This window comes from Oryctolagus cuniculus, chromosome 15 (genome assembly GCF_051225735.1).
Source record: "Oryctolagus cuniculus isolate XC-2025 breed Fujian yellow rabbit chromosome 15, ASM5122573v1, whole genome shotgun sequence".
Taxonomy (NCBI): Eukaryota; Metazoa; Chordata; class Mammalia; order Lagomorpha; family Leporidae; genus Oryctolagus; species Oryctolagus cuniculus.
Window position 1 is genome coordinate 41,687,954 of NC_142881.1, and position 25,878 is coordinate 41,713,831.

At 37.8% G+C, this 25,878-nt stretch overlaps 1 protein-coding gene across 1 annotated transcript in view; it reads right to left on the reverse strand.

The window, feature by feature from the left end:
- The window catches only part of LIPK (lipase family member K), a 42,108-nt gene extending 23,764 nt beyond the window's left edge, over positions 1-18,344 (reverse strand). The window contains exons 1-4 of the mRNA XM_008270160.5: positions 18,220-18,344; positions 4,073-4,185; positions 3,790-3,907; positions 330-528 (exon numbers count right to left, since the gene is read on the reverse strand). Coding sequence (XP_008268382.3) covers positions 330-528; positions 3,790-3,907; positions 4,073-4,174 — 419 coding nt within the window. The 5' untranslated portion in view covers positions 4,175-4,185; positions 18,220-18,344. The remainder of the gene's footprint in view (positions 1-329; positions 529-3,789; positions 3,908-4,072; positions 4,186-18,219) is intronic.
- Between the last annotated feature and the right edge of the window lie 7,534 nt (positions 18,345-25,878).

Sequence of the window (25,878 nt, forward strand, 5' to 3'; positions counted from 1 at the left end):
ATGTTTATCCCTGTGACCAAGGTCAGTCTGCTGAAGCAGACAGCATGCCCAGATGCTGCTAATGGCAACACTGCTCCACAGCCACTCTGAGATCAGGACACACACACACACACACACACACACACCAGGAAGCAGGGATTTGAAAACAAATCTCAATGCTATAGTAAAGGCATTTCTTCAAAGTGAAGAACACCTGGATAGAAGAAGAGAGCATTTTTTTCTTTGTGGATTTCTTTGGGTATATTTGAACTTAAAGAGAAAAATCCAACAGATGTTTATGCATATCAATGAGCAAAATGCATTTTATTCATTACCAGGTTTCTCCTTACCCGAAAGCCCAGTATTCTGATGATTTGGGTGACAATTTCAGGTGTTTTCTGGACCAGGTGTTTCCTCGGCTGTTCCCTAACCACACATCATAACCACTATCTGCTAGAAGGAAAGCCAGGCTATTGTTGGGCAGGTTGCAAATCCAATCAGTGGCAGATGCAATCACACCATGCTGCAAATACACAACAGGCTTGTGGTCTGCAAAACACAGGCAGCAAAATTTTATGTATGAACTTTCTCAGAATCTAGAAGAACATTCTTTTTCCTGACTTCCTGTAGTATGAAAGTGAATTTAATAGACAGAATTTGGTGTCTGGCAAATCTACGACCTAGTGTCTTCAGACCTATTTATTTGGGCAAGTTATTTATCTACTTTGTGTCTCATTCTCATGTATAAAATTGTAATTATACACACACACACACACACATTCATATTGTTTTATGTCAATAGTAGAGTCAGATTGCCCTGGTTCAAAAATGCATTCTGCGACATATCAATCCCTTTGTACCTTTGTTAACCCATCTGCAAATGAGGAATAATAACAAATGCTTTCACATAGCAGTTGTAAAAATTTGATGAGAATAAAAGACTGTCCAACAAAATAAATATTAGCTCTATTACTGTATTAACATTTATAGCATTAAATTTCTCAAGATGACTCATTACAAAACTTAAAGGTTTTCTTAAGATAAGAAAAGCAATAATAAAAATGCCTTTTGCAGCATATTTACTAAAAGCCCAGACACAATGTTAGATTTTGTAGGCAATGTTTCATTTTATTTGGATTGTTAGAAAGCAAAATTGAAGGTTGTGAGTAGGATTTTATATCATGTAAAATGATTTATTTATTTATTTATTTTAATTTTGACAGGCAGAGTGGACAGTGAGAGAGAGAGAGAGAAAGGTCTTCCTTTTGCCGTTGGTTCACCCTCCAATGGCCGCCGCGGCTGGCGCGCTGCGGCTGGCGCACCGCGCTGATCCAATGGCAGGAGCCAGGTGCTTCTCCTGGTCTCCCATGCGGGTGCAGGGCCCAAGTACTTGGGCCATCCTCCACTGCACTCCCTGGCCACAGCAGAGAGCTGGCCTGGAAGAGGGGCAACCGGGACAGAATCCGGCGCCCCGACCGGGACTAGAACCCGGTGTGCCGGTGCTGCAAGGCGGAGGATTAGGCTAGTGAGCTGTGGCGCCGGCCCTAAAATAGTTTATTTGTTATAAAAACCCTACTGTCAATTTAGAATTGGAACATTTTAATGAAGAAAAAGAAAAGAAATAAAGAAGTGGGAAGTGGTGCTGGAAAAGAAAGAAGAGAGGGAAGAAGCGATTAGGGTTTCCTCTCTTCCATAAAAGATTTGTAATGCTGGGTTGATACTTGGATCCCACCTCAGGTCACCTTGGGGCTGGACAGGCTTCCTGAGAAACTCAACAGTGTTTAGGTTAAATTAGACTCTTAGAGAGCTGTCATCTTTCTGCAAGCAAGAAACAAAAATCCCTGTCTATCCACTTTTTGGAGAAAGGGAAAGAAGAGACATTACTAACTCTGCTCAAGCTAGGTTCTGCCAAACAGCAGGCACAGCCCAAAGTCTCTCTTTTCTCATTTGTAGAGCTTTCCTCCTAGTGCAAGTTGACAGTTATGGGCCAGAAATAAGAGAAAACTTCAGGGACTACTAGAAGTTCTCATGAATATTTACAAAGGTAATCCAGTTATCCTGGGAAATGATTGGTTCTTAAAAGTAAGAGGCAGCATTATCGCTCACTCTTTTAAACATCCTACATTTTAAAATAAATAATCAATCCTTCTGCTATTGAGAAGTCTTGTTATATAACACATCAAAGAAAACAAACTAAGAAGGGGAACATGGAGTTTCTGATATATGGATAATTTTTTAAATTTTAAAAAATTAATTAATTAATTATATTTATTTGAAAGGCAGAGAGACTAAGAAAAGACACTCCACAAATGCCCTCAACAGCCAGAGGTGGGACAATCTGAAGTTCGGAGCCCAAAATTCATTCTTGTCTCTCACACAGCTGGAATAATCATAATCATAATATGCTGCCTCCCAGCACCCACATTAATAGGAAACCGAAATTAGAAGCCGAAGTGGGATTCAAACCCAGGCACTATGATATGGGATGCAGGCATCCTAAATGATGTTTTAATTGCTGTGCCAATGACTGCCCCAGGATCACTCCTTTTCCTGCAGTTGCAACTTGTATTGTAGAGAGCCAGAAATGACTCTTTGATAACATTTAAGCACAGTACTATTAGGATCAAATTTACTTGTAAAAAAAAAAAATAAAGTCATACTGACTTGTGTGGAGAAGTGTTTATAAGTGGTTTAATACCAATCAGAGGATAATAGTAGTTGTAGACACTTTCTCCAGGCCTGGACATGAGTACTATTGAAGCTAAGAGATGCTTTCGGATGAGAGAAAGAGTTAGGAGGCAAAAGCAATAAATCTTGGTGATTGGCTGCACATAGGTGAGGCAGAAGATCGTGTCAAGAGTGCCTCCTAGGTTTCTGATGTTCAAAACTTTTGCATCTGTATTTGGAAGGAGGACAAAATTATGGAGACCAAATAAGCAATGTATATGAAGAGCCTTAATTTCAAAGAATAATGCAAATTAAATAGAGAATTTTGAGTGATATTGCTAGAAACAGGGATCAGCTGAGGCCTGAGAGAGATAGACAAGGACACAAGGGGCCCAAGAGATAAGAGACTGAAGCCTGACATGCAAGCCTGATGTGCAGAGGGATACGGCTGGAATAAAACATCCCCACTACTCCAAAAGAGACAGAGAAAGTGGAAACAAAACAGGATGTGGTTACAGAGGGATCCATACAGTTCCAAATCCCTAATTCCCAGCAATGAGGACAGTGGTGACTGACTGACATGTTTACAAAACCCTGTACAAACAGGGTAAAAAGATTGCAAATCAGGTCTTTTGATGGATTTTTGTCTTAGCCCTGTAACTGAATGTCAACATTTTGCTTCCCTCAAATGGTGCTTAAATCCCCAGTATCATCAGCTCCTTTGGGTTTTGTCTCTCTTGGAGCTCCCCTTCATGCCATTCTGGCTGGAGGTCACTGACTCTAATAAATCTTGCTTTTAAATCTTTTAAACAAACAAACAACCCTGTACAAACTTCCTTACAGTTCAGAGGATAGAAACTCCTTGGCAACCTCTCCTTAATGGTTCTCCCACTGTGAGAGCTTCCCTTTGCTTCAATAAAACTTTACTTCTCTAGTTGCCCTTCTTTGTCCGTGATCCTCGCTCTTCCATGGTCACAAGACATGAACCCAAATGGCTAGAACTACAGGTTCCTACAACAGTATTTTCCTTCTGAAATGGATGAGACAGTGACCTCTTTCAGAACAAAAGCCGCCATACTGTTGCCAGACATCCGGGTATCTCTACTATAGATATTTCTTCTTTCATAGCAAAATGAAACACACCTGATTTCCTTTGGTAACCTTTTCCATGAGGAATCCTGTATATTCCAAGGATATAACCATCTTGTGTCACAACATCATACTTTTCCCAAGGATAACCCCAGTAGGATATAATCTGACTCTGAGTAAAAGGGAAAGAAAAAAAAATCTCTTTAATTTTACAGAGGAAGAAGCACAGATTTACACACTGAGAACCGTTGAAAACTAGATAGAAACACAAACTGAATCGATGACAAGTTAAAAAGCCTGTATCTTAGTGCATTTTCTCACTCAATGAATTACTTACAACATTCATATTAGCTTCAGGATTTGTGATGCTTCCTTTCTTACAGCCACATATGGGTCCAAGAAGAAGAATCCAGCATGCTGCTGCTAAAAGCTGCCACATTTGGGGTCTGCCTGAGAAGAGAAATATTAACAAATCTGTCATCAAAGAGAAATTCCATGAAGTGAAATTCGATGCAATATTTTCAAAACACCACTTTGGAAGAGAGCAAAAACATCTATTTCTAAATTGTGCTTTAATAAATAATATACCAAATTATTCAAGGCTCATACTTAAAAAATGAAACAAGAGTGTCAAATTGTTAAGTCAACAACAGGAGTCACTGTGTACTTACTCCTCATGTAGGATCTCTGTCCTTAATGTGTTGTCCAATGTGAATTAATGCTATAACTAGTACTGAAACAGTACTTTACACTTTATGTTCTGTGTGGGTGCAAACTGATGAAATCTTTACTTAATATATATTAAATCGATCTTCTATATATAAAGATAATTGAAAATGAATCTTGATGTGAATGGAATGGGAGAGGCAGCGGGAGATGGGAGGGGTGCGGGTGGGAGGGAAGTTATGGGAGGAAAGCCATTGTAATCCATAAACTGTACTTTGGAAATTTATATTTACTAACTAAAAGTTTAAAAAATACACATATACAAATGTAAAAAAAAATGTGAAATGGTGTTTTTAGTAGGAAATAAAATGAAGAAAGTGAGAGAAAGAGAGGGAGAAAGGAAAGCCAATCAAGCATTCAATAGAAACCTGGACAAAAGATTGGGACAGATAATTTGTAGAAAAAGAAATATAATGGATAATATGTTAATCAAAGAACATTTGAAATCTCTAGTTATCAGGTAAGTTGGTACTTTTGTATGATGGTAGGAGTGAACACTAGCAAAACCTTTATTGAAAGAAATTTGTTAACATATCCTGCAAATTTAATACTTACATCCTTCACTAAGTAATTTTATTTCCAGGAATCCATCTAAAAGTAATGTATAGGGGCTGGTGCTGTGGCATAGTGGCCTGCGGTGCCAGTATCCCATATGTGTGCCTGCTAGAGCCCCGGTTGCTCCTCTTCCGATCTAGCTCTCTGCTATGGCCTGGGAAAGCAGTGGAAGATGGCCCAAGTCTATGGGCCCCTGCCCCGAGTGGGAGACCCAGAAGAAGCTCCAAGCTCCTGGATTCGGAGCAGCTCAGCTCTGATTGTTGCAGCCATTTGAGGAGTGAACCAGCAAATGGAAGATCTCTCTCTCTCTCTCTCTCTCTCTCTCTGCCTCTGTAAGTCAGCCTTTCAAATAAATAAATAAATAAATAAATCTTTTAAAAAAAAGTAATGTATATATAAGCAACATGTATAAAACTATTCTTTATGATACATTTTATTAAAGTAAATTTCCCAAATGAAGATATTTGTGAAATATATTATGAGTGAGGAAGAATGGAATCATTCAGCCATTGCATATTATGCTTATGTATGATGTGTGAGAAATTTCTAGTATATTATATTAAGGGCAAACCAATATGTAAAAATGTACATTTATTTTGAGCTCAACAATGAGAAAAAACTATAAACAGAAAAAACCTTAATACAAAATTTTAATTTTGATTATGTCTGGATGATATACATTTGCATGATTATGATTTTTAAAAGTAGTTTACATACTTTCTAAATTTTCTATATTCAGTATTATTTTATCATAAGAAAGCAATTATTTGAACAGCAAATTTTTAAATTAAGAAAATTACAGGGGAAAAAGATTATGAAGATTCTCCGTTTGACTTTGAATCCACTTAAACTAAAAAAGAAAACCAACAATTTTGAAAAAAAAAAAAAAGAAGAAGAAGTAGAGGATGTTTGGACATTTTGCAGGGGAGTCTCCATTTGCTACAGCCATTACAAAAAACATATTTCCAAATTATGTTAAAAAACACACTCCACCAGCTACTCTGTTCTGTTTTCTTCTGATTATGAGAGACACAGTAAGTTTAAACCTATAGGAAAAAAAAAAAGATTTTCACACAATGATTTCATTCTTGTTATAAAAAGTTCCATGGGGGCCAGCGCCACAGCTCACTTGGTTAATCCTCTGCCTCCGGCGCCGGCATCCCATATGGGTGCCGGGTTCTAGTCCCGGTTGCTCCTCTTCCAGTCCAGCTCTCTGCTGTGGCCCAGGAAGGCAGTGGAGGATGGCCCAAGTGCTTGGGCACCTGCACCCACGTCAGAGACCAGGAAGAAGTACCTGGCTCCTGGCTTCGGATCGGCATAGCTCCGGCCGTGGTGGCCTTTTGGGTGGTGAACCAATGGATGGAAGACCTTTCTCTCTGTCTCTCTCTCACTGTCTAACTCTGTCAAATAAAAAAAAAAAAAACTACAGCAGGGGGAGAAATTGCAAAGCAATTATTTATCAAAAAAATAAGAATAAAAAGAAAAGAAAGTTCCATGAATTCTTCTGGAATTTTTTTCTTTTTTTAATTTTTTTTATTTTTTATTTTTATTTTATTTTATTTTTTTTATTTTTTGACAGGCAGAGTGGACAGTGAGAGAGAGAGACAGAGAGAAAGGTCTTCCTTTTGCCGTTGGTTCACCCTCCAATGGCCGGCGCGGCCAGCGCGCTGCGGCCGGCGCACTGCGCTGATCTGATGGCAGGAGCCAGGAGCCAGGTGCTTTTCCTGGTCTCCCATGGGGTGCAGGTCCCAAGCACCTGGGCCATCCTCCACTGCACTCCCTGGCCACAGCAGAGAGCTGGCCTGGAAGAGGGGCAACCGGGACAGAATCCGGCGACCCAACCGGGACTAGAACCCGGTGTGCCGGCGCCGCTAGGCGGAGGATTAGCCTAGTGAGCTGCGGTGCCGGCCCTGGAATTTTTTTCAAAATCATGATCTCTATTGATTGATTACATGTGACAATACATATTAATGTAATTAATATATACCAAAATTTTTAAATATATAACTGCATAGTAATATAATATGACATGTCAATTGACTTAGATTAATATAGCTTAGCTCTGGTGCATAACTCTGACAGTGATTAAAAAATACCACCAACCATCAGCAATAATTGTTAATGCTATTATGACTACGCATTGAACACCAATTACATGCCAAGTAACATGTCAGCCATACATGATCTCATTTTATTCTCAAAATAATTCCAAGGAATAAGAAATGTTATCCAGCATTACTTAAGATAAGATTGGATCTTACAGCTGTCAAGTAATATGTCCTATGTCAAAAAGATAGTCAGGTTGTTTGACTGTAAAGAAAATGCTCATTAGCTTTATGCTCTTAACCACTCAGTCCTTTCAGAGCAGATAGCACCCTCTGGCTGTCATGTGCCTGATTACTGTTTTTCCAAGAATGTGTCATAGACCATAGACATCATAATCATCATTAAAAACAGTGAAGACTACTGTTTTTTAAATAGCAATGGTATTTATTTATTTGAGTGGTAGATTTAGAGAGGGCAAGACAGAGACAGAGGTCTTCTATCCGCTGGTTCACCCAAATGGCTGCAATGGCCCGAGCTGGGCTGATCCAAAGCCAGGAGCCAGGCATGTCTTTTGGGTCTCCCACAAGTGTGCAGGAATCCAAGCACTTGTATCATCTTCTACTTCTTTCCCAGGGCATAGCAAAGAGCTGGATTGGAAGAGGAGCAGCTGGGTCTTGGACCAGTGTTCATATGGGATGCTGGCATTGCAGGATGCGGCTTTACTGGCTATGCCACAGTGCCAGTCCCAAACACTATTTTTAAAAAAACATTATTGCAAGGTGTCTGGCATGTAACAAATCTTCCCAGGCAGACGAATCAATTAATTCACAAGCTTTTATTGGGATTCTGCTCCCGGGTGGGGTTCCCCGGTCCCAACAGAGTGGGGGCCGGGGAAGTTGAGTGTCAGAGGTTGGGAGGGCTCCTTTTATAGATATAGGGCATGGGGGTTAAAGGTTGAGGCAAGCCTGATCCTTACTGGTTGACCTTTAGGCACCTGCGGGGACCTTGACAAGGACTTTTCTTCCCTGGAAGTACAGGTAAGGACTCTACATTCCTGGAAGTATAGGCCTTTTCTCCTTGCGGATCCCAAAGCTACCAATTGTTATTGAAAGGGAGGGACAGGGAGGATTGGGGGGATGTGGAGATTGAGAGAGAGAAAGAGAGAGAGGGAGAGAGAGAGAGAGAATTTAATTTTCCATCTAGTAGTTCATTACCCAAATGCTCCCAGTGGCCTGGGCTGGGCCACGCCAAAGCTAGGAGCTGGAAACTTGCATCTCCCACCTGAGTGGTAAAAGCACATTCACTTGAGCCATCACCACTGCCTTCCAGGATCTATATTAGCAGGAAGTGAAGTCCGGAGCTAGAGCCAAGAATCAACCCCAGGTACTGTAATATGGGGCATATATGTCTTAATCGCTAGGATAAACGCCTGCCTCTGACAGCAAGCTACAGTTAAGTTTTGAGAGTTGATTATGTCCTTAATTCATGAGTCTATCTTATGGGAGGGTAGTAGAGAAATTTTATAAAATTGATCTATCTGAATGCATTGACAATTTAGATGCTCTGGTCTTAGTCACTAGCCAGTGAACCTGGACTCCTGGGTTAGAACAGATCCAGTGCTTTTCTAAAATGGTCAAGCCAGAGAGCCTGTCAGGTTTGTAATTGTTCACAGGTAGAGGGTTATGTGGCTAGCACAGTCTTCTGCTTGTAGAAATAGCTGTAGTCTATCCCCAAGGGATGGCACCAGTTTGCACTGGTTATGACAGGCTGCCTTTTGCAGCCATGGCATAGAACCCATCAGCTACCTTTGCTCCATTCTTCTATGTGATGGATGTAGATATAGAAGGGTGACACACCCACAAGACATGTCTTCATGTATTCCATTTTGTAAGGAGGGAGAGGTGCAATCCAAACAGTCTCTCTGTACGTTTTTGTTACCAAGGATGTGCCTATCTGTTTTGACCTATCAGCCTCATACTAATAACCATAATTGCTGGGTAGGTCTGCTTGATTTGGGCACTTGTACTTAATGACACTCTACGAGCCCTTTTATTTCTTTGATCTGTTTCTGGTGGCTCACTGCCATCTCATGGGTCCCTTATTGATATTTTTCTGATTCACACTAATGACTATAAAAACATTGGACCAAGGGAAGAGCATACATTATAACTGCCAGGAGAATCACAATGTTTAAAGATGAGAGCCTTTGTCTCAGGCACCTAGAGCAAATAAATATAGATTATATTGATTATAATTTATATTATAATTTATTATAATATAGATTATATAGAATGTTATAATTTATAGGATGCCCGAATTGTGGTATAGTGAGTGAGGCAGCTGCCTGGGCAACTGACACCCCATATGGGCATTGGTTCATGTCCCAGCTGCTTCATTTCTGATCCAGCTCCATGCTAATAGCCTGGGAAAAGTAGCGGAATATGGCCCAAGTATTATACTGATGTATCACTCTCAACGAGCATCACACTGCTATCCTGCAAAACAGGATCTCTGTAAGATATCATGAAAAGACCTCAGTGGTAAAGATATGTTAAACTACAAACATAAATGTTTGTGCATCTGCGTGTGTGTATTGAATATATGGCTTTCTTAGAGAGTTACAGACCACATAAACATAAACAATGAGTTACTTGGAGAGTCTTTGTTTAAAATATAATATTTAAAAAAATTTTTTGACAGGCAGAGTGGACAGTGAGAGAGAGAGACAGAGAGAAAGGTCTTCGTTTCCATTGGTTCACCCCCAAATGGCTGCTACAGCCAGCGCGCTGTGGCAGGTGTGCTGCACTGATCCGAAGCCAGAACCTAGGTGCTTCCTGCTGGTCTCCCATGTGGGTGCAGGGCCCAAGCACTTGGCCCATCCTCCACTTCCTTCCCGGGCCACAGCAGAGAGCTGTACTGGAAGAAGAGCAACCGCAATAGAATCTGGCACCCCGACCGGGACTAGAACCCAGGGTGCTGGCGCCGCAGGCGGCAGATTAGCCAAGTGAGCCAAAGCGCTGGCCAAATATCGTAATCAAGACTCAGTAAAGTCTTAGAATCAAGATCCTGTTTAATTTTGTTCAATCTACTGTTCCACAGTCTTACTAGCCCTTAGAATTGTATGGTTTGAACAGCATCAATGAAACATATTATGACCCAAATAATCTAAAGAATTCAGTTGGAAAATCCTGCTTTGATGTTTCTTCTCTTATCTATTCACTATATGCCCCTCCCCCCAAAAAATCCTGCATAATGAAGGAAAGTTGCAACTAGCCTAAAATCAGAAACTTGATTTAAACAATCTGTTCAGAAATGAAACTTTTGTAGTCTGTGGTGGAGACAGCTGCCACATCTTATGGAATCTGGTTAGAAAAAGATAACATCAGGAATGTGACCCCAAGTAAGGCTCTTCCATTGATCAAAAATCTCCCTTCTCTTGTAATTGGTATTGCTTTTTCCACCAAGCCACTGTAGCTATAGGGAAATGTGAAACTTTTGAAAGAATATTGTCTTTCTACAATACGCAAGCAGCTCTCATATGTAATGCATTTTGCACTGACAAATATATTCCTTATAAAATTAAGCATACCAGTTTATCAACAAAAGATTATCAGAAATAATAGAGACCTTCATTCCTCTTTTCTCATTGTCCCATAATAGAACTGTTCAGGCTCAACAAGCAAACGCTTAATCAGAGCATTTGTCAATGATTGGACAGCATTCTTCATTAATCTACACCCTCATTCTCCATTGCAATCTGAAACAAAAGTGAAAATTGGTCTGATTATGTACGTACTAAGACTCCACAAAGAGTTCTAAGGTGCTTTGGGTTGGAAAGTGTGTGCACTTTACACACACATACACACACACACACACCAGTTTTACATATAGATCAATGGTAAAATAAAACTAATGATGAATCCCTGAATGCTTCATGAAATTTTTTGAGGTAAAATTCTGGCTTTGTCTTTCAGAGGCTATGGCAGCCAGGAGAATGTATCTCTCAGGTCTTCAACTGCTTTCAAATCCATTACTGTGATTCTATTGAAGCCACTCATTGTAGACACTTAATAAGTATTGCCTATCACTGTTATTATTATCATTACTGTTATTGTGTGACTTTTCATAGTCAATTTAATTTTGCTGAAACTGGATTTCCTTATCTGTAACATGGGGGATAATAACACCTACCTGTGATGTGATAAGTAAGATAATAAATCATGTCTACAAAACATCTCTCTCTCTGCCTCTGCCTCTCTGTAACTCTGCCTCTGAAACAAATAAACAAAATATTTTTTTTAAAAAATCCATGTTTTCATATGATTTTAAGACAAAGAGTATTGTCAGAGACAAAGAGGGAGATTTTATATTAATTCATCTGAAAGACAAAGTCAATTCATTAAGAAAATGAAGCACTCTAAATGTGTAGGCACCTAATAATAGAACTTCAGAATATATGAAGAAAAAACTGATACGTCTAAAGAGAAGTCAGTTTCACAGCTGGAAATTCAGTATTTCTTTCAGTAATTGACAGTGTTGGGCAGCAGAAAATTGTATTCAAAAGTACGAGATTGGAACGCTTCCTTCCGTGGCAACCTCAAGAACAAAGCCGCTCTGACCTCCTGCTCTCCTATATTCTGCCACATTTTCTCCCTTGAAGCGTGTCATAGAAGCCAGAATTACACTTCCTCCATAGTCATGAAACCTAGAAAGGTCACTCTCTCCATTTTTTTCCTGAAAATCTGTATCCCAGAAAAGTCCAAAAGGAGGGAATGCCGCACAGAAAGAACAAGAACAATCTGAAAGGACAGGCTTTGCTTGGTTTCTCCTTCTCAATCTAGACCATTACATCATATCTTTTTTTCCAATCACATTTCTACTGATGAAGAAGGCCATTCTTCATCAGTGCTAATAATAAAAACAGACATTTTTTTCCTGGGACTTGAGGAGTCTTCATTTCTGAAGGCTCCTATGTCAAGTAAAACTTTAAATAAAATAAATTTATTATGCTTTCTTTTGTTAATCTATTCTTTTCTTCTTATAGGAGTGTTTGCCATGTCCTTTGAAATGATAGATGAGGAAAGCTATCCCATCATTCCAGTCCCTATAGTTTCTGGCATCCACCACGGGATGGTTGGGACACCTGGCTAACTCCAGACCCACAGATGAGATCCTGGGTCAAATGGCAAAGAGCAAAGGCAAGGTAAATTATTTTTTTCTTAACCAAGGTCTTTTCCCCTAGATCTGTGCCTTCAGTACATGGTTAAAAATGGATGGTAAATTTTTCTTTATTGCTTTCTTTCCAAATTCAGATTTCTAGGATAAAAATATTTGTATTAACTAGTTCTAGAAGAGACTGCTGTCTTGAAGCCGGTACAAGCCGTCTTGTTTTCTGATCCCTTACCCCTCAAATACACTCTTTAGTTTCCTTTGTCTCTGTCTCTTGTGTTCTTTATAGTAAGGAGGAGATTCACACAGAGGAACACACAGGCCTTTATAAGCCTACTGCTTGAACCAACCTCAAAGACTTAGAGTTCATGGTTCTTAGGAAACCATGAAATTTATTTGGGCAACATTTGCTGTCCAAAGTTGGTTTAAAGCAAAAACTGGAGAGTGTTGCTTTTCATATTGTTTTATACCCTAAGAGCTTGTTGTTTGTTTGTTTGTTTCTGAACAAGTGAGATCTCTCCCTTTCTCTCTCTCTCTTACTCTTGTTTCTACCACCCAGGAGGTGCAATTGACAGACCACATCAGCAGTCAATCTGAAAAGACTGGGAACTCAAAAGGCAGAAAAGTAACTAAGCAGCATTCTCTTTGTGGGATCATGCTAAGCTCTCAGGGGACTGTATCTTAATAAGTCTCATCTGCCATCTTAACCTTTGTTGCCGGGTTAGTGCTGGGAAAGTTTAGTGCCTTAACTGTCTGCCCAGTAGTCTGAGACTGGAGACACCTCAAATTTTTGTGGGAGACCAGAGATACCATCCATAAAACACCACTTAATTTTATGCATTCATGGCCTTAAGAATATTTTGCTATTTCAGTCTATCTCTCTGGGAATAAATTTTTGGGATCATGGGGTTTATGTTTTCCATGACCTCTGCAGAAATGCCTTTTGGTTTCATGTAAATATTTAGTCTAAGCTCCTGATCTTTCCATGAAAAGGCATATTGGACTGAATTACACGGGAACAAATACACCACTGAAGATCCTAATTATTGACGTATAAACAATTAATTCTTTGACTTGGAAAGAATTTTCTTTTGGAAAAAAATTTAGATAGCTCTTACCTTGAGTAATTTTCCTGTTGGTATTTATATGAAAATCAAACAAAAAGAGGGGAAAAACTTTCAGGAGCTCTGTAGTCACTTATCAGCTTAATTAATAGTAAATTATTAGAAATAATTCAAACATACACAGATAGAATGGACACACAATTTTGTTATATTTATGCAGTGAAATAGTACTAAATGACACATTCAACAGTGTGACTATATCTCAGTTATGCAGAGTGAATCAAGTCCAGGTCAAAAGAATACATACTCAATACTTCCATTTCTGTGAAAATCAAGAACAGAGGAAATGAATGAATAGGAATAGAAATAGCAGTAGTGTGGTTGCCTTTGTGGTGCAGCAGGAAAAGCAGCTGCCTGCGATGCACCTATACATCATCCCTTATGGGTGCCTGTTTGAGTCCTGGCTGCTCCACTTTGATCCAGCTCCCTGGTAATGTACCTGGGAAAGCAGAGGAAGATAGTCCTAATACTTGGTCCCCTGCACTCATTTGGGAGACTCAGAAGAAGCTCTTTGCTCCTGGCTTCCGTCTAGCCCAGTTCCCACCATTGGAGGCCATTTGGGGAGTAAATCTGCAGATGGAAGAGCTCTCTCTCTTTGTCTCTCCCTCTTTCTGACTGAGCTTTGCCCTTCAAATAAACAAAATAAATCTTAAAAAAAAAATAAGAACAATAGTGTTTGTTTGGTGGGGAAGCTAACTGTAAAGGTATAAGAAGAAATTTCTAGTGCAAAATCAATATCTTGATTGGAGTTGTCAAGATTCATCAAATGGTACAATTAAGAACTGTGCATTTTGCTGAATGTAATAAGAGGTTAATTAAAAAGAAACAGGAAACTATGTTGCAAAGCAAGTGTTGTCAATGACTGCTGTTGCTGGCATAAATTAGTGCAACTTATTTGAAATCATACCGCCTGCTATATTTACTAGAAATTTTAAATAACATTTATATCCTATGTCCCAGAAATTACATTTAATAAATTTATACTATGAAAATAAATTCCCAATTTGAAGATGGAGGGAAGAAGATTTTTATACAAGATTATATTTTTATTATTTGTAATAAATAAAATTAAAACATCTTAATGATAAAAGGATAAGTTTATAAACTATAACATTAATTTCATCTTATAGATAAAACCATTGAATTGTTTATGAAGGTTACATAATAACATGAAAACATATTCACAATACAATGTAAAATGGAAGAAAGAGTTCTTGGAAGGAAGAATTGGATACAGTGTTAGTCCTCCTATTAGGGTATGCAATGGCTTTCAAAATATAAATAATTTGAAAGAGTGAAATTCCAGTCCTTTGATTGTCATGTACACACTTTTATGATAATAGTTATGTGGCCTGAGAATTTCTGGCTTCAAGATGGTTTTCCTTGTTAACTCTACAATGGAAAAACCTAATTCATTCCTTTTCTGGTCAAATGTATTAGGCTATAGAAACACCTGGGACTCCCTAACAAAAAAATAGCTGACTATATTAATGTTGATATTTGACAAAGGAAGTTACTTTAATAAAGTAACAATCTTTTTCCAAAGGCGATTAACTTCTTCAAATCAGGCAGTTTGAACTTTTTGCTTTAAAATACTTGTTAGCAACTAGATCATAAAAAAAAAAATTTGTGTTGATGTATCATTATGTGATTTGTGACAACGGGCTTCAGAAAGAATTCAAATAATTGAATGGCATTATGTAAACATGGTTTCTCAGAACTTAGATCCATTTCAAAAATGTGAATGATTGATTATGAACTTTGTTTCATTATATCAGTAAATAATAATCATCACTGGATGTATGAATTAAAAGGAAAAGATTTATTCATGTTGTAAGAGATGTATTGGTAGTAAAATTTTATTTTGCTTAATTGTATTCATTAAACTTAATAAGTTTATAATTCTTTGACCAATTATATGCCAACAAAAATTAAAAATCATTAAAATTAAATACAACCAAGGGCCACCAGAAATGAAAACAATTAAAATTTTAATGCATATGCACTTTTTAGGGGCAGAGAACTTATTGATCAATAAAACACTTATAAGCACAAAAAATACTATATTAGGATATGTATTTGTGGGAGTGAATAAAACATTCATAGGAAAAAGTGAGACAAGCATATGATTTCATGGAGGAAAATAAAAGGTATAAAACTTTAATTCATAAAATGAAGTATTTTTTCGATGGATGATATTAAAAATAATTATAACAATTTTATTGTAAATTGCTAAAATTTCTGTGTCCCACAAAATGCATTTTTAGCAACTGTTTAAAATTATAACAAAAAATTTCTATATCAACCTAAAAAATTTGCCAGTACTTACATAATTTTGGAAAATATGAACTATAAAAACAAAAACAATTTTAATTAAATGATACATGTATTAAAATTTGAGTTTTTTAAAAAATATTTATTTATTTATTTACCTGAAAGTCAAGCTACAGAAATAGAGAGAGAGAGAGAGAGACAGATCTTCTACCTGCTGGTTCACGCCCCAGATGGCCTCAATGGCTAGGGCTGGGCCAAGCTGAAGCTAGGAGCCAGGAGCTTCTTCCAGGTCTCCTGCTTGGGTAGCAGTGGCCCAAACACTTGAGCCATCCTCTTCTGCCCTCCCAGGCCATTAGGAGGCAGCTGGATCAAAAGTGGAGCAGCTGGGACATGAACTAACACCCATATGGGATTCTGGCTTTTCAGGCTACAGGTTTATTCACAATGCCTCAATGCCAGTTCCTATGTTTGTTTTCAAATCTCTAAAAGAAAGAAGCAAACAAAAATCCATGATCATAAGAAGCACTGGAAGGATTACTCCAAAATGATATACTTGGTTACTAGGAATAAAATTTTTTCTTATTCCATTGATTTCCTTATTGGTATTGTATTCATACTTTCCTTGGTGACTTTATTAGTGAATTGTTCTTACACTGAAAATATAGCTTTTGACATGTAGAAACAATTAGGTGTAACTATAAACTGAATGACCTCTGGGAAAGGCCTTAGGTATCTTCTAATGTTGCAGTGTTCTCAGTGTTAGTATTTCTGCCTTATCATAACCATTTCAGCAGTTCCCCATGTTTTTTTTCCTTCTTCTTCTTCTTATTATTATGTGATTTTTGACTGTGGTATAAATGATGGGATTTGCTAGATAGTTATGTATGAATTACAATGTTCTGGCACATGTTACATTTCCCCTTTCTGCATGCATGGTATTTTCAATCTAAATATGATTGGGTGTTTAGAAAAATTTAGATTCTAGATTGTCCCTACCTCAGCTTCTTTCTCTAAGCCTTGATACTCTTCATCTCTTACCAAACAACAGGGATCACATCCCACACAACTATAAGTAGTAAAACTGAAAGAACTAGATATAAATTGCTTTTGATTTCCTTCATCCAGAATGAAAGACTTAATGAATCAGGAAAAGTGAGAAGAGTGGGAAGACAATTAACAAGGGAATGAATGAAACTTTATGCAATAGGAGATCCAAGCCTACATTTGAGGATTAAGCACCTTTCCATTGAAGGAAGAAAAACTATGCAATTTAGACAGGATCTTAAAATAGATTAAGAGACCAATAGCTCTAGGCTGTAAGTATAGAAGCAGAGGAAGGAAAATAAGCTTCCTAGGATAAATGAAAATAAAGCATCTGAAGGAGAAAAGAAAAATGAATATTAACCTCTAAAGGGTACTTTATTTCATGTCTTTGCTATAATATGAAGGACAAAGCACTTGTTCTGCCTGGCTAAAATGGGTTCTGAAGGATTATTGTTTCAAATATCTAAATAATAAAATAAAATAAAAAGGAACTGTAAAAATACTGTTTTCCCTCAATTTCATTACAAAATAAAGGAAACATAGGATGGGTCAGTGAAAGAATATTGAAATAAGTTGTACTAGACTAAAATAACGCAAATAATATTATGTTTTAATCTCCAAATTTAGTTCTATATATTTCCAACCTGAAGCGTTAAATGTGCTAAAGTGACTAAATATTTGAACTGTTTCTTTTTAACAAACATAAAGAAAGTCTGGTGAAAATTGCGTTCATATTTCTAGAAATAGAAAAAAATAATTATTTTATAAAAAAACCAATTGTTTGCCTTTGACGTATGAAATTAAAGAACAGTTCTTGACTCTCTGCCTAAGGGAATGTTTGTCCATAAATTTGGCTCATCTTCATCTTCATCTTCCTAGCTTCAAATGCAGGCTTGCAATTAAGAGAATTAGAGAAGCATGTTAAAAATCATCTACATTAATGTGAAAAGTGTTTTCATTCCTCACTCATTTGGTCTTTTTATTACAAAGAAAAAGAGAATTGTGTTTTCAATATCAGAAAAGTGCCCATAATCTCTATAAACAGGCCACTCTCTCATCAGTCACTTAACCCACACTTCCCTGCTGATGTTTTTGGTCCTACGACAGAATATTTATTCTTTCAAGACTATTGGAATGAAACAATAAAGAGCTTTTTTAAAAATGCTAATGAATTTTTAAAGCATTAACCAAAAACTATTTCCCATACCCCTACAGGTACAACCCAAAACAAAGTTCTATACAAATATCTATAGCCAGATCCTCCTAGTGTAGACTTGTGACACTTCCTCTCATTGAGACTCAAAGAGAGTCATGTCTGCTTTCTAAATGCTACAGTTTTCTGAAAGGAAAGACTCATTATAACATGTGTAGAAAACTGTAATCTATCTTTACCACTTGGTGTAGTCATGGTATGCTCTTGCCATATCTTTCTTAACTTGATAGACTCAAAACACAGCATCCCTCACCAGTATTTAAATCCAAAGATTCTTTATGGCTCACTAATATACCATGACTTAGGCTCTGCAATTAGATCAATAGTTATTACCGGATCTCGTAGGTCTCTGAATGTTTGTCTTCAAGTCCTTGGGGCTTCAGATTGATTCCAGCTCCTTCCAGAGACAGCTGTCAGTGGGACAGGCTCTGCTCTAAACATCTCAGAAGATGTCGCAATCAGGAATTTCCCAACTGGAGACAATTTAATCATGGCCTCAAATATGATGAATGCCGTCGGGGAAGTCTTGTTAGGCATGTTCTCAGCCAGTGATAAGAAAGATGGTGTTAATGGAACTGAGTCCTGCTCCTGCCAAGCCAGTCCTTGAGTTGTGTGCCTCAAGGGTCAGAGGGATTGAAAACTTTTCAGCAGATTACAGACTCTCCATTCAGAAAATAAAACCTGAGCCCAGTTATATAATCATCTCTATAAAATTCTTAGTACTCCACCCTATCCAATTCCAACACCTTTCATGCTGTTGAATTCTCAGTTAGTGCTTTGACCTTCCTATATTTCTTTTATCTTAAGTAAACCAAGTTTTAAAATCCTCAGAAAATATTGCATTCAATTCCAACTCCTTTATAGAAACTATTTCCTTCAAGATCTCCAGATAGCTATAGATAAAAATTCAGGCCTTTTTCTACTCTCCAACCATTCTTTTCCCTTCCCTTCCCTTCTCTCCCTCCTCTTTTTTCCCCTCACCTCTGCTCCCCTCCTTTCCTCTTCCCTTTGCTCCCCTTTTCTTGCCACACAACCAACTTCACTTATTGCATCTGCAGTAAGTGGAGACTTGATATTAGAGACGCTGTAAAGAATTTTAGAACTGGATAGATTTCTGTTTGGAGGAGAGAGCCTTAATGAAAAATTACAAAGAATATATATCTAATTTGGTAAAATTAGACCAAACTTCTAAAATGATTCCTAAATTTTGATTTCATGTATTGGAAAGTCATGCAGCCATTTGGGGCGTGAACAATCAGATGGAAGATATTCTCTCTCTCTGTAACTCTGCCTTTCAAATAAATAAATAAATTTCTAAAAGAGAGTTAAAATCAACTGAAGGTTTATGTCAGAACAAAGGTTAGAAAGGATTACCTGTGCAGTGTTACTGTTTAAATTGAAAGTCACAAAGAATACTAGATGTATATGTGTACATGTATATAATATGGTACACACACATATACATATATAGGTTGTTCACAGATTCCAAGGATTATTAAGTGAATATATGTTTGAGAGGGACATTTTTACCCCTGGCCAACTGCAAGCACACAGGTGGATATAGTAGAATTGATAATCTTTTTTTCTCATGTTGGGTCTGTGTTTAGGTTGTTTGATTTGTTGTTATATTTTATAACATATATGTAGCATGTATTCTTTTGACTATCTCAAATATTACATGACTGTTTTTGATAAAGTTAACCTTTGAGAGACTCATAATTTAGTGGTTGTTATGAACTGAATAGGACTTAGCTCCCCAAATTCAGGCAGATGGCTAAACTCTTGAAGTCTTAATATTAAAGACTGATGGATCAAGGATATGGAGATTTGATGTGATTAAGACATGTGAGAGGTGAATCTCATGGGAGATCTTTAAGCCACTCTGAGTGGAAAAATGACATCCTGGTTAGTTGACAAGAATTAGGAGAAGGAACACTTTGGGCAGCCAACATCCTTAAATCACATATTTCTCCTTCTTTGTATATCAGCTCCATTGCCAAAGGTTATTGTGATTGGTGGCCATATTTCCTCACTGTCTAGTTCCCATGGTACCAAAAAGACTAGTCACTAAATGAAGCCCTAGTCTCACAGCCTTCCCTCTCCTAACCAGTCCTTTAGTAGGGCAACCTTCTCCACCCAATTTGCATTTCTTAGTTCCTTCCCACTGCCAAAATATTTCTTCCTATTTGGGTCCCAATAACCTCCACTGTCAGGATCTGTACTTACTCCCTTGATGGTTGCCTAAGTTGTGTGGAAGGAAAAAAAGCTTCACATGACTACGGATAAGAGAATGTTTGTTTTTGCTGATGATCATCGCAACTAGGAATGCAATTACAAGAGATATTTTCCTGGAATTTTGTTAGAGTTCAAGTGCGGATTTAGATTTTATTAATGATACATAGTAATATATGGTGAATTAACCAGACTTAGGTGAGATGACACAGGAATTCAGCCATCAAATACAGCAGTGCTATGCAAATTGTGACCTGTAAGCCAAGGAAAATCAGTGCCCTTAGCATCTTGTTAAAATGCTGTTTCTTTGGGTCTCACTCCAGACATACTAAATCAGGCTCTCTGGACTTGCATCTCTGTTTTACCGGGCTCTCTAGAAGATAGTCATGCATGTTGAAATCTGAGAAGCTCTGTTCTAAAGCACTATTTTCACTGGAAAATAATTTGTAAGTTACATTAACATTTAGAGCCAACCTATTATTAAGTGCAGACACTGCTGGCTTTATTAAAATGAGAAAACAGACAACCCCCTTCATTCCAGTAAAAGACTATTGATGCCATCTCCAAGGGCAGATCAGGTAGTAGAGCCCTTCCCTCCACCTCTTCCAACTTTAAGATAATGATCTATTTGTACATCCTTGAGCAACATGCACGTGCACCTCATTTGTGAGGACAGAAAATACTACTAATGTGCAGAAACACTGAAGGGCTCATTCCTGCCCCAACACCCTACTTTAGCAATTGCATTTTTAACTGCAGGAGGACATACTATTAATAAGGTTAGTGATGTAAATAAGGTTAATGTATGCTGTTCTCTATTTTCAGCTTAGCTTAATTAACCTCAGCTCAAGTGCCACTTACTACCCAAAAGCAAAGTTCAGATGTTTAGGTCCGTGTATTCCTGAAGATTTTAGCAGTCTTCATACATATTAGATTCAATACTGACTGATTAGTGGAGGTAATTTTCTTTTCCTTCTCAAAGAATGCTTGAGTTTTAGAAAACAAATGGCTCTTGTGTAAAAGAAATCTATGAATTAATAAGAAAAATAATAGTGATGTTGTGAAAAAAATCAAACCTAATAATTTTATTTTATTTCAGTTCAATTTAACATTGTTTTAAATTAATTTTTTATTTATTGGGAATCAGAGACAGACACAGAGAGATATCATCTGTTGGTTCATTTTCCAAATGCCCACACAGGCAAGGGAAGGGCCTGGTAGAACTGGGAACTCAGTCCCGGTCTCCCACATGGATGGTAGAAACCCAATTACTTGAGTCATTACCTGCTGCCTCGCTAAGTGTGCAATAGCAAGAAGCTGGAATTAGAAGTGGAAACAGTATGCAAACTCAGGCATTCTCATATGAGATGTGGCTGTCTTAACTACTAAGCCAAATACTCGCCCATTAATATTGTGTGATAAAAACAGATCACAGCAACCTACAATAGAAAATTAAGGTGTAAGAGTTGTAGCAAAAGTAACTAATGTACTATGTAGGCTAAGATAACTTATGAATATTTGTATTAAGTCTTTACTGATTTGTCGCTAGAAATACTGGACCAATTTGGGATTGGAGTAAGGCCTGAATTCAAATCCTGATTGCACTATTTTCCATGAAACTTTGAATACATATTCTCAATATCTCTGCTTTGTAAAACTGGTGTAATACTACTAATGTTGCATTATTTTTAAGGCTGTCATTATCCATATATAGTCATTAGTAATGTACTAGTTTTCCCTACTTTCCTTACGTTAAACTTTTCCAAGATTAAGTTCCTGGAAGTGCTTTGTATTTTTATAGAGTTTTTTCCTCACAATTTTTTATTCAAAGTCTAACATTCTCATTGAACAAAGATGTGCATCATCTATCAATTTTTAGAGTAAGAGTCCCCTACTTGAGGAAAAACAGTCTCCAAAAATAACGTACCCTCTAGTGGCAAATCTGAGTAACTGCATAGTCTCTAGAAAATATAGTTTAAAACACAATGTGAATGTGAGAATGTTATTTTCAATAGCATTTTTTTTTTTTTTGTCCATAGGCTTATTAGCTGCACATCCTTCTTGGGGCACTTATTGAATTAGCTTCATAAGAGTTAAATTTTAGAACTGCAAAACACAAAACACTGAAAGATTTGCACTAATTCTAATATAACCACAAAACATATTTCCTTATTAATGGCACAGATTTCTGGACCTGTGGGTAATCTGGCAGATCTAAATACTGTATGGTCATTTGAAACTCAAGTTTGAGGGCTTGCACTGTGGCATAACAGGTAAAGCCGCCGCCTGAAGTTCCGGCATCCCAGCCAGATGCTAGTTTACTTAAAGAAAATCAGGTTTGGAGAACCAATTTAGACTAACCAAAAACAATAAGGAAGAATTAATAATCTAAAATATCAATGTTTTAAATGTACATAGAACCGGCGCCGCGGCTCACTAGGCTAATCCTCTACCTTGCGGCGCCGGCACACCAGGTTCTAGTCCCGGTTGGGGCGCCGGATTCTGTCCCGGTTGCCCCTCTTCCAGGCCAGCTCTCTGCTGTGGCCCGGGAGTGCAGTGGAGGATGGCCCAAGTGCTTGGGCCCTGCACCCCATGGGAGACCAGGATAAGTACCTGGCTCCTGCCATCGGATCAGCGCGGTGTACCGGCCGGGGCGGCCATTGTAGGGTGAACCAACAGCAAAGGAAGACCTTTCTCTCTGTCTCTCTCTCTCACTGTCCACTCTGCCTGTTTTTTTAAAAAAAATGTACATAGAAGCTATCTGCTGTTCAATAGCTTCATTACTTACACTGGCTGCTCTAGGAATTTCCAAATTAGTAGATGAATCTATGCTGAAGCTGTTACTGTAAGAAGATTGTCTGATACGTAAGAGCAAAAGAAATTATCTAAATAATGTCTTTTTTTTTTGACAGGCAGAGTTAGAGAGAGAGATACAGAGAGAAAGGTCTTCCTTCCGTTGGTTCAACCCCCAAATGCCCGCTACGGCTGCGCTGTTCCGAAGCCAGGAGCCAGGTGCTTCCTCCCAGTCTCCCAAGCGGGTGCAGGGCCCAAGCACTTGGGCCATCCTCCACTGCTTCCCGGGCCACAGCAGAGAGCTGGACTGGAAGAGGAGCAACCGAGACAGAATCGGTGTCCCAACCGGGACTAGAACCGCAGGGTTCTGGCGCCGCAGGTGGAGAATTAGCCAAGTGAGCTGCGGTGCTGGCCTTAAATAATGTCTTATAGCAACAAAATATATGAGATAATATGTATTGAATGATAATATGGATCATGCACTAATTACATTAGAATATTTGGCATAGAGATGCCATTCAATAGACTTTTCAAGAAATGGGTAGAGATCTCCCAAAAGCACTTGGAGATAGGTACTCCTACTGTTCCCATGAAAGGATGTGAAATCTCATGAAATTAATAGCTCTCCCCATTTATAGCATGACTGAGCAGAAACTCAAACTCAGGTCACTCTGAGTCTCCAGCTCATACTCATAACATTTTTGTTAAACTGCTTTCTTGAATAACTATATATTCATCTTCATTGAATACACTCAGTTCTGGGTTCCTGTGTGTGTGTCCTGTAGACCTTGACCTTATTATGGCATCACCCTGCTATGGTATCTTGAATTGGTTTACAGTTTACTTTGGCTATAACTGAATATCTTTGAAGAGATCTTGGACTAGTTAGGATAATCAGCAACATACCTGAAAACTACTTTTGTAGGTGGGTTATTTAAGTAAACAGTTCATCTAACCTGTGTTTTTATTTGTTCTTCAAAAAGATATTTTCAAATGAAAATATGAGAATATCATTTTATTTGTATGCCATAAACACTTTTCCTAGCTTGACTGAGATTATATATAACTTTTAGAATCTGATCTTTTGGAGGAGGGCTGAGACAATGGCCAACTGAGATATGGAAAACCAGATGAGGTTTGCATCTGGAAACTTGGGTCCTTTCCATGTCTTCTAATATCTTTTCTTCCATCTGGCCTCTATTCCTTTTTTTCTCATTCTAACATCTATCTGGCTACTTCTCACTTCTCCCCACAGACTTTGATAGAGAAAATACACATTCAATTGGTATTTTTCCCTTTCACCAGATTTCCTTCTACACAGATTAGAGAAAGGTATCCTGCTAATTATTTAAAATAACCAGGATAGCTTCAATGACAAAAAAAAATCAGCAGAGTTCATAGTAAGAACCTACAAATTACAGGAAATATGAATGAAAGTGGAAAATGCTAAGTGATACTACTAGAACATAATCAGCAAAATCTCAGTGGTATTAAACTACAATACAAAAGACACAGATTCTTCAACAATAAGCAAAAAAATACAAGAAAAAAAGAAATGGAAGACGGACCTATTGACCTAAATATACAAGAAATAACATCAACCAATAAAAGGTGAAGACAAATTTAAAAAATGTAATAGATTTTGATATTTATGAGATAATTGGAAATTTGAGCACTGGATAGATACTTAATAGTAAAGAGATTTGGGATGTGATATTAGAATGATAAAAAGAGACCTTATTTTTTGTAAATACCTGCTGTGAAATACTCATAGATGAAATGTGTGATGCTTAAAATTTGTTTCAAATTAATAGGGGAGGAGGGAAGTGGCTATACATAAGAGGAAACAATGGCTATGCATTGATAAGAGTTGAAACTGAGAAATGCCTATAATAGGATTCATTGAAATTTGTGGTTAACATTGCATATGTTTAAAGTTTTCTGTATTACAAGGGAAAAGAATAATTGACAAGAACTGCTTTGGGGCTAGAGAACAGACAGTATTTATTTATTTATTTATTTATTTATTAGTTTTGGAATATTTTATTATTAGATATTATACTTTGAAAGGCTAAAGTTTGCAAGAATGTAGTATCTCTTAATATCCATAGCTTCCATGGCCACAGTCCAGGCTACTGAGGCATCCAAGCCAAAGTCCTGTCTTCCACAGTGGCTGCCATAGTAGTTCATGGTGTCAGGTGGTGGGCTTGGTTTGCTACTGCAGGTCAATTTTGTGTGTGTGAAGGATCAGGGACATTTACATGCAGTCTCGTGTGTGTGGAAAGCCACAACTCTAAATGCCATCCATTAGAGCATATTACTTGAACACTAGGCCAACTCTCTTGTTCCCTAATTCTCAACCATATCTTCCACTTCTTCATGCAACTAACTATTTAAAAGTTGTGAGCGTGTTTGATGCTCTGCTCATTTACATTCCTAGAAAAACATTTTGCCTTTAATAAAATTCTAGCATTTAAAATCTCCTTGCATGTTTGAGTTTCTGAGTTTTAAACTACATAAATAAAGCTGAGAAGAGACAGTATTTAAATTGTCTCTCAAGTTTCATTGTCTGGCAACTGGGAGAACTTCATTTACTTGACATTTATTTGGCATCAAGAAGTAAGAAAAATGAATGAATTGGAGTTTCAAAATACTGAGCTTGATGTAATGAGAAGCTACCCAGGGAGTGAATACAGAAAATACATGGCAATAAATTCATAAATACCAGTTGACAGTTCAGATTAATGAATGAGAGATGTTAGGTCTCTTCCAAGACCAAAACCAGGGTCAAGTATTGGGTACAAGGGTTAAGCCGCATTCCATATTGAAGAGTCTGGTTTGAATCTTGGCTCTGCTTCTGATTCCAGCTTCCTGCTAATGAGCAACCTATGATGCAGCAGGCAATTGCTTCAAGTTTTTGGGTCCCTGCTACCCACATCAGAGTCCTGGACCGAGTTCCAGACTGTT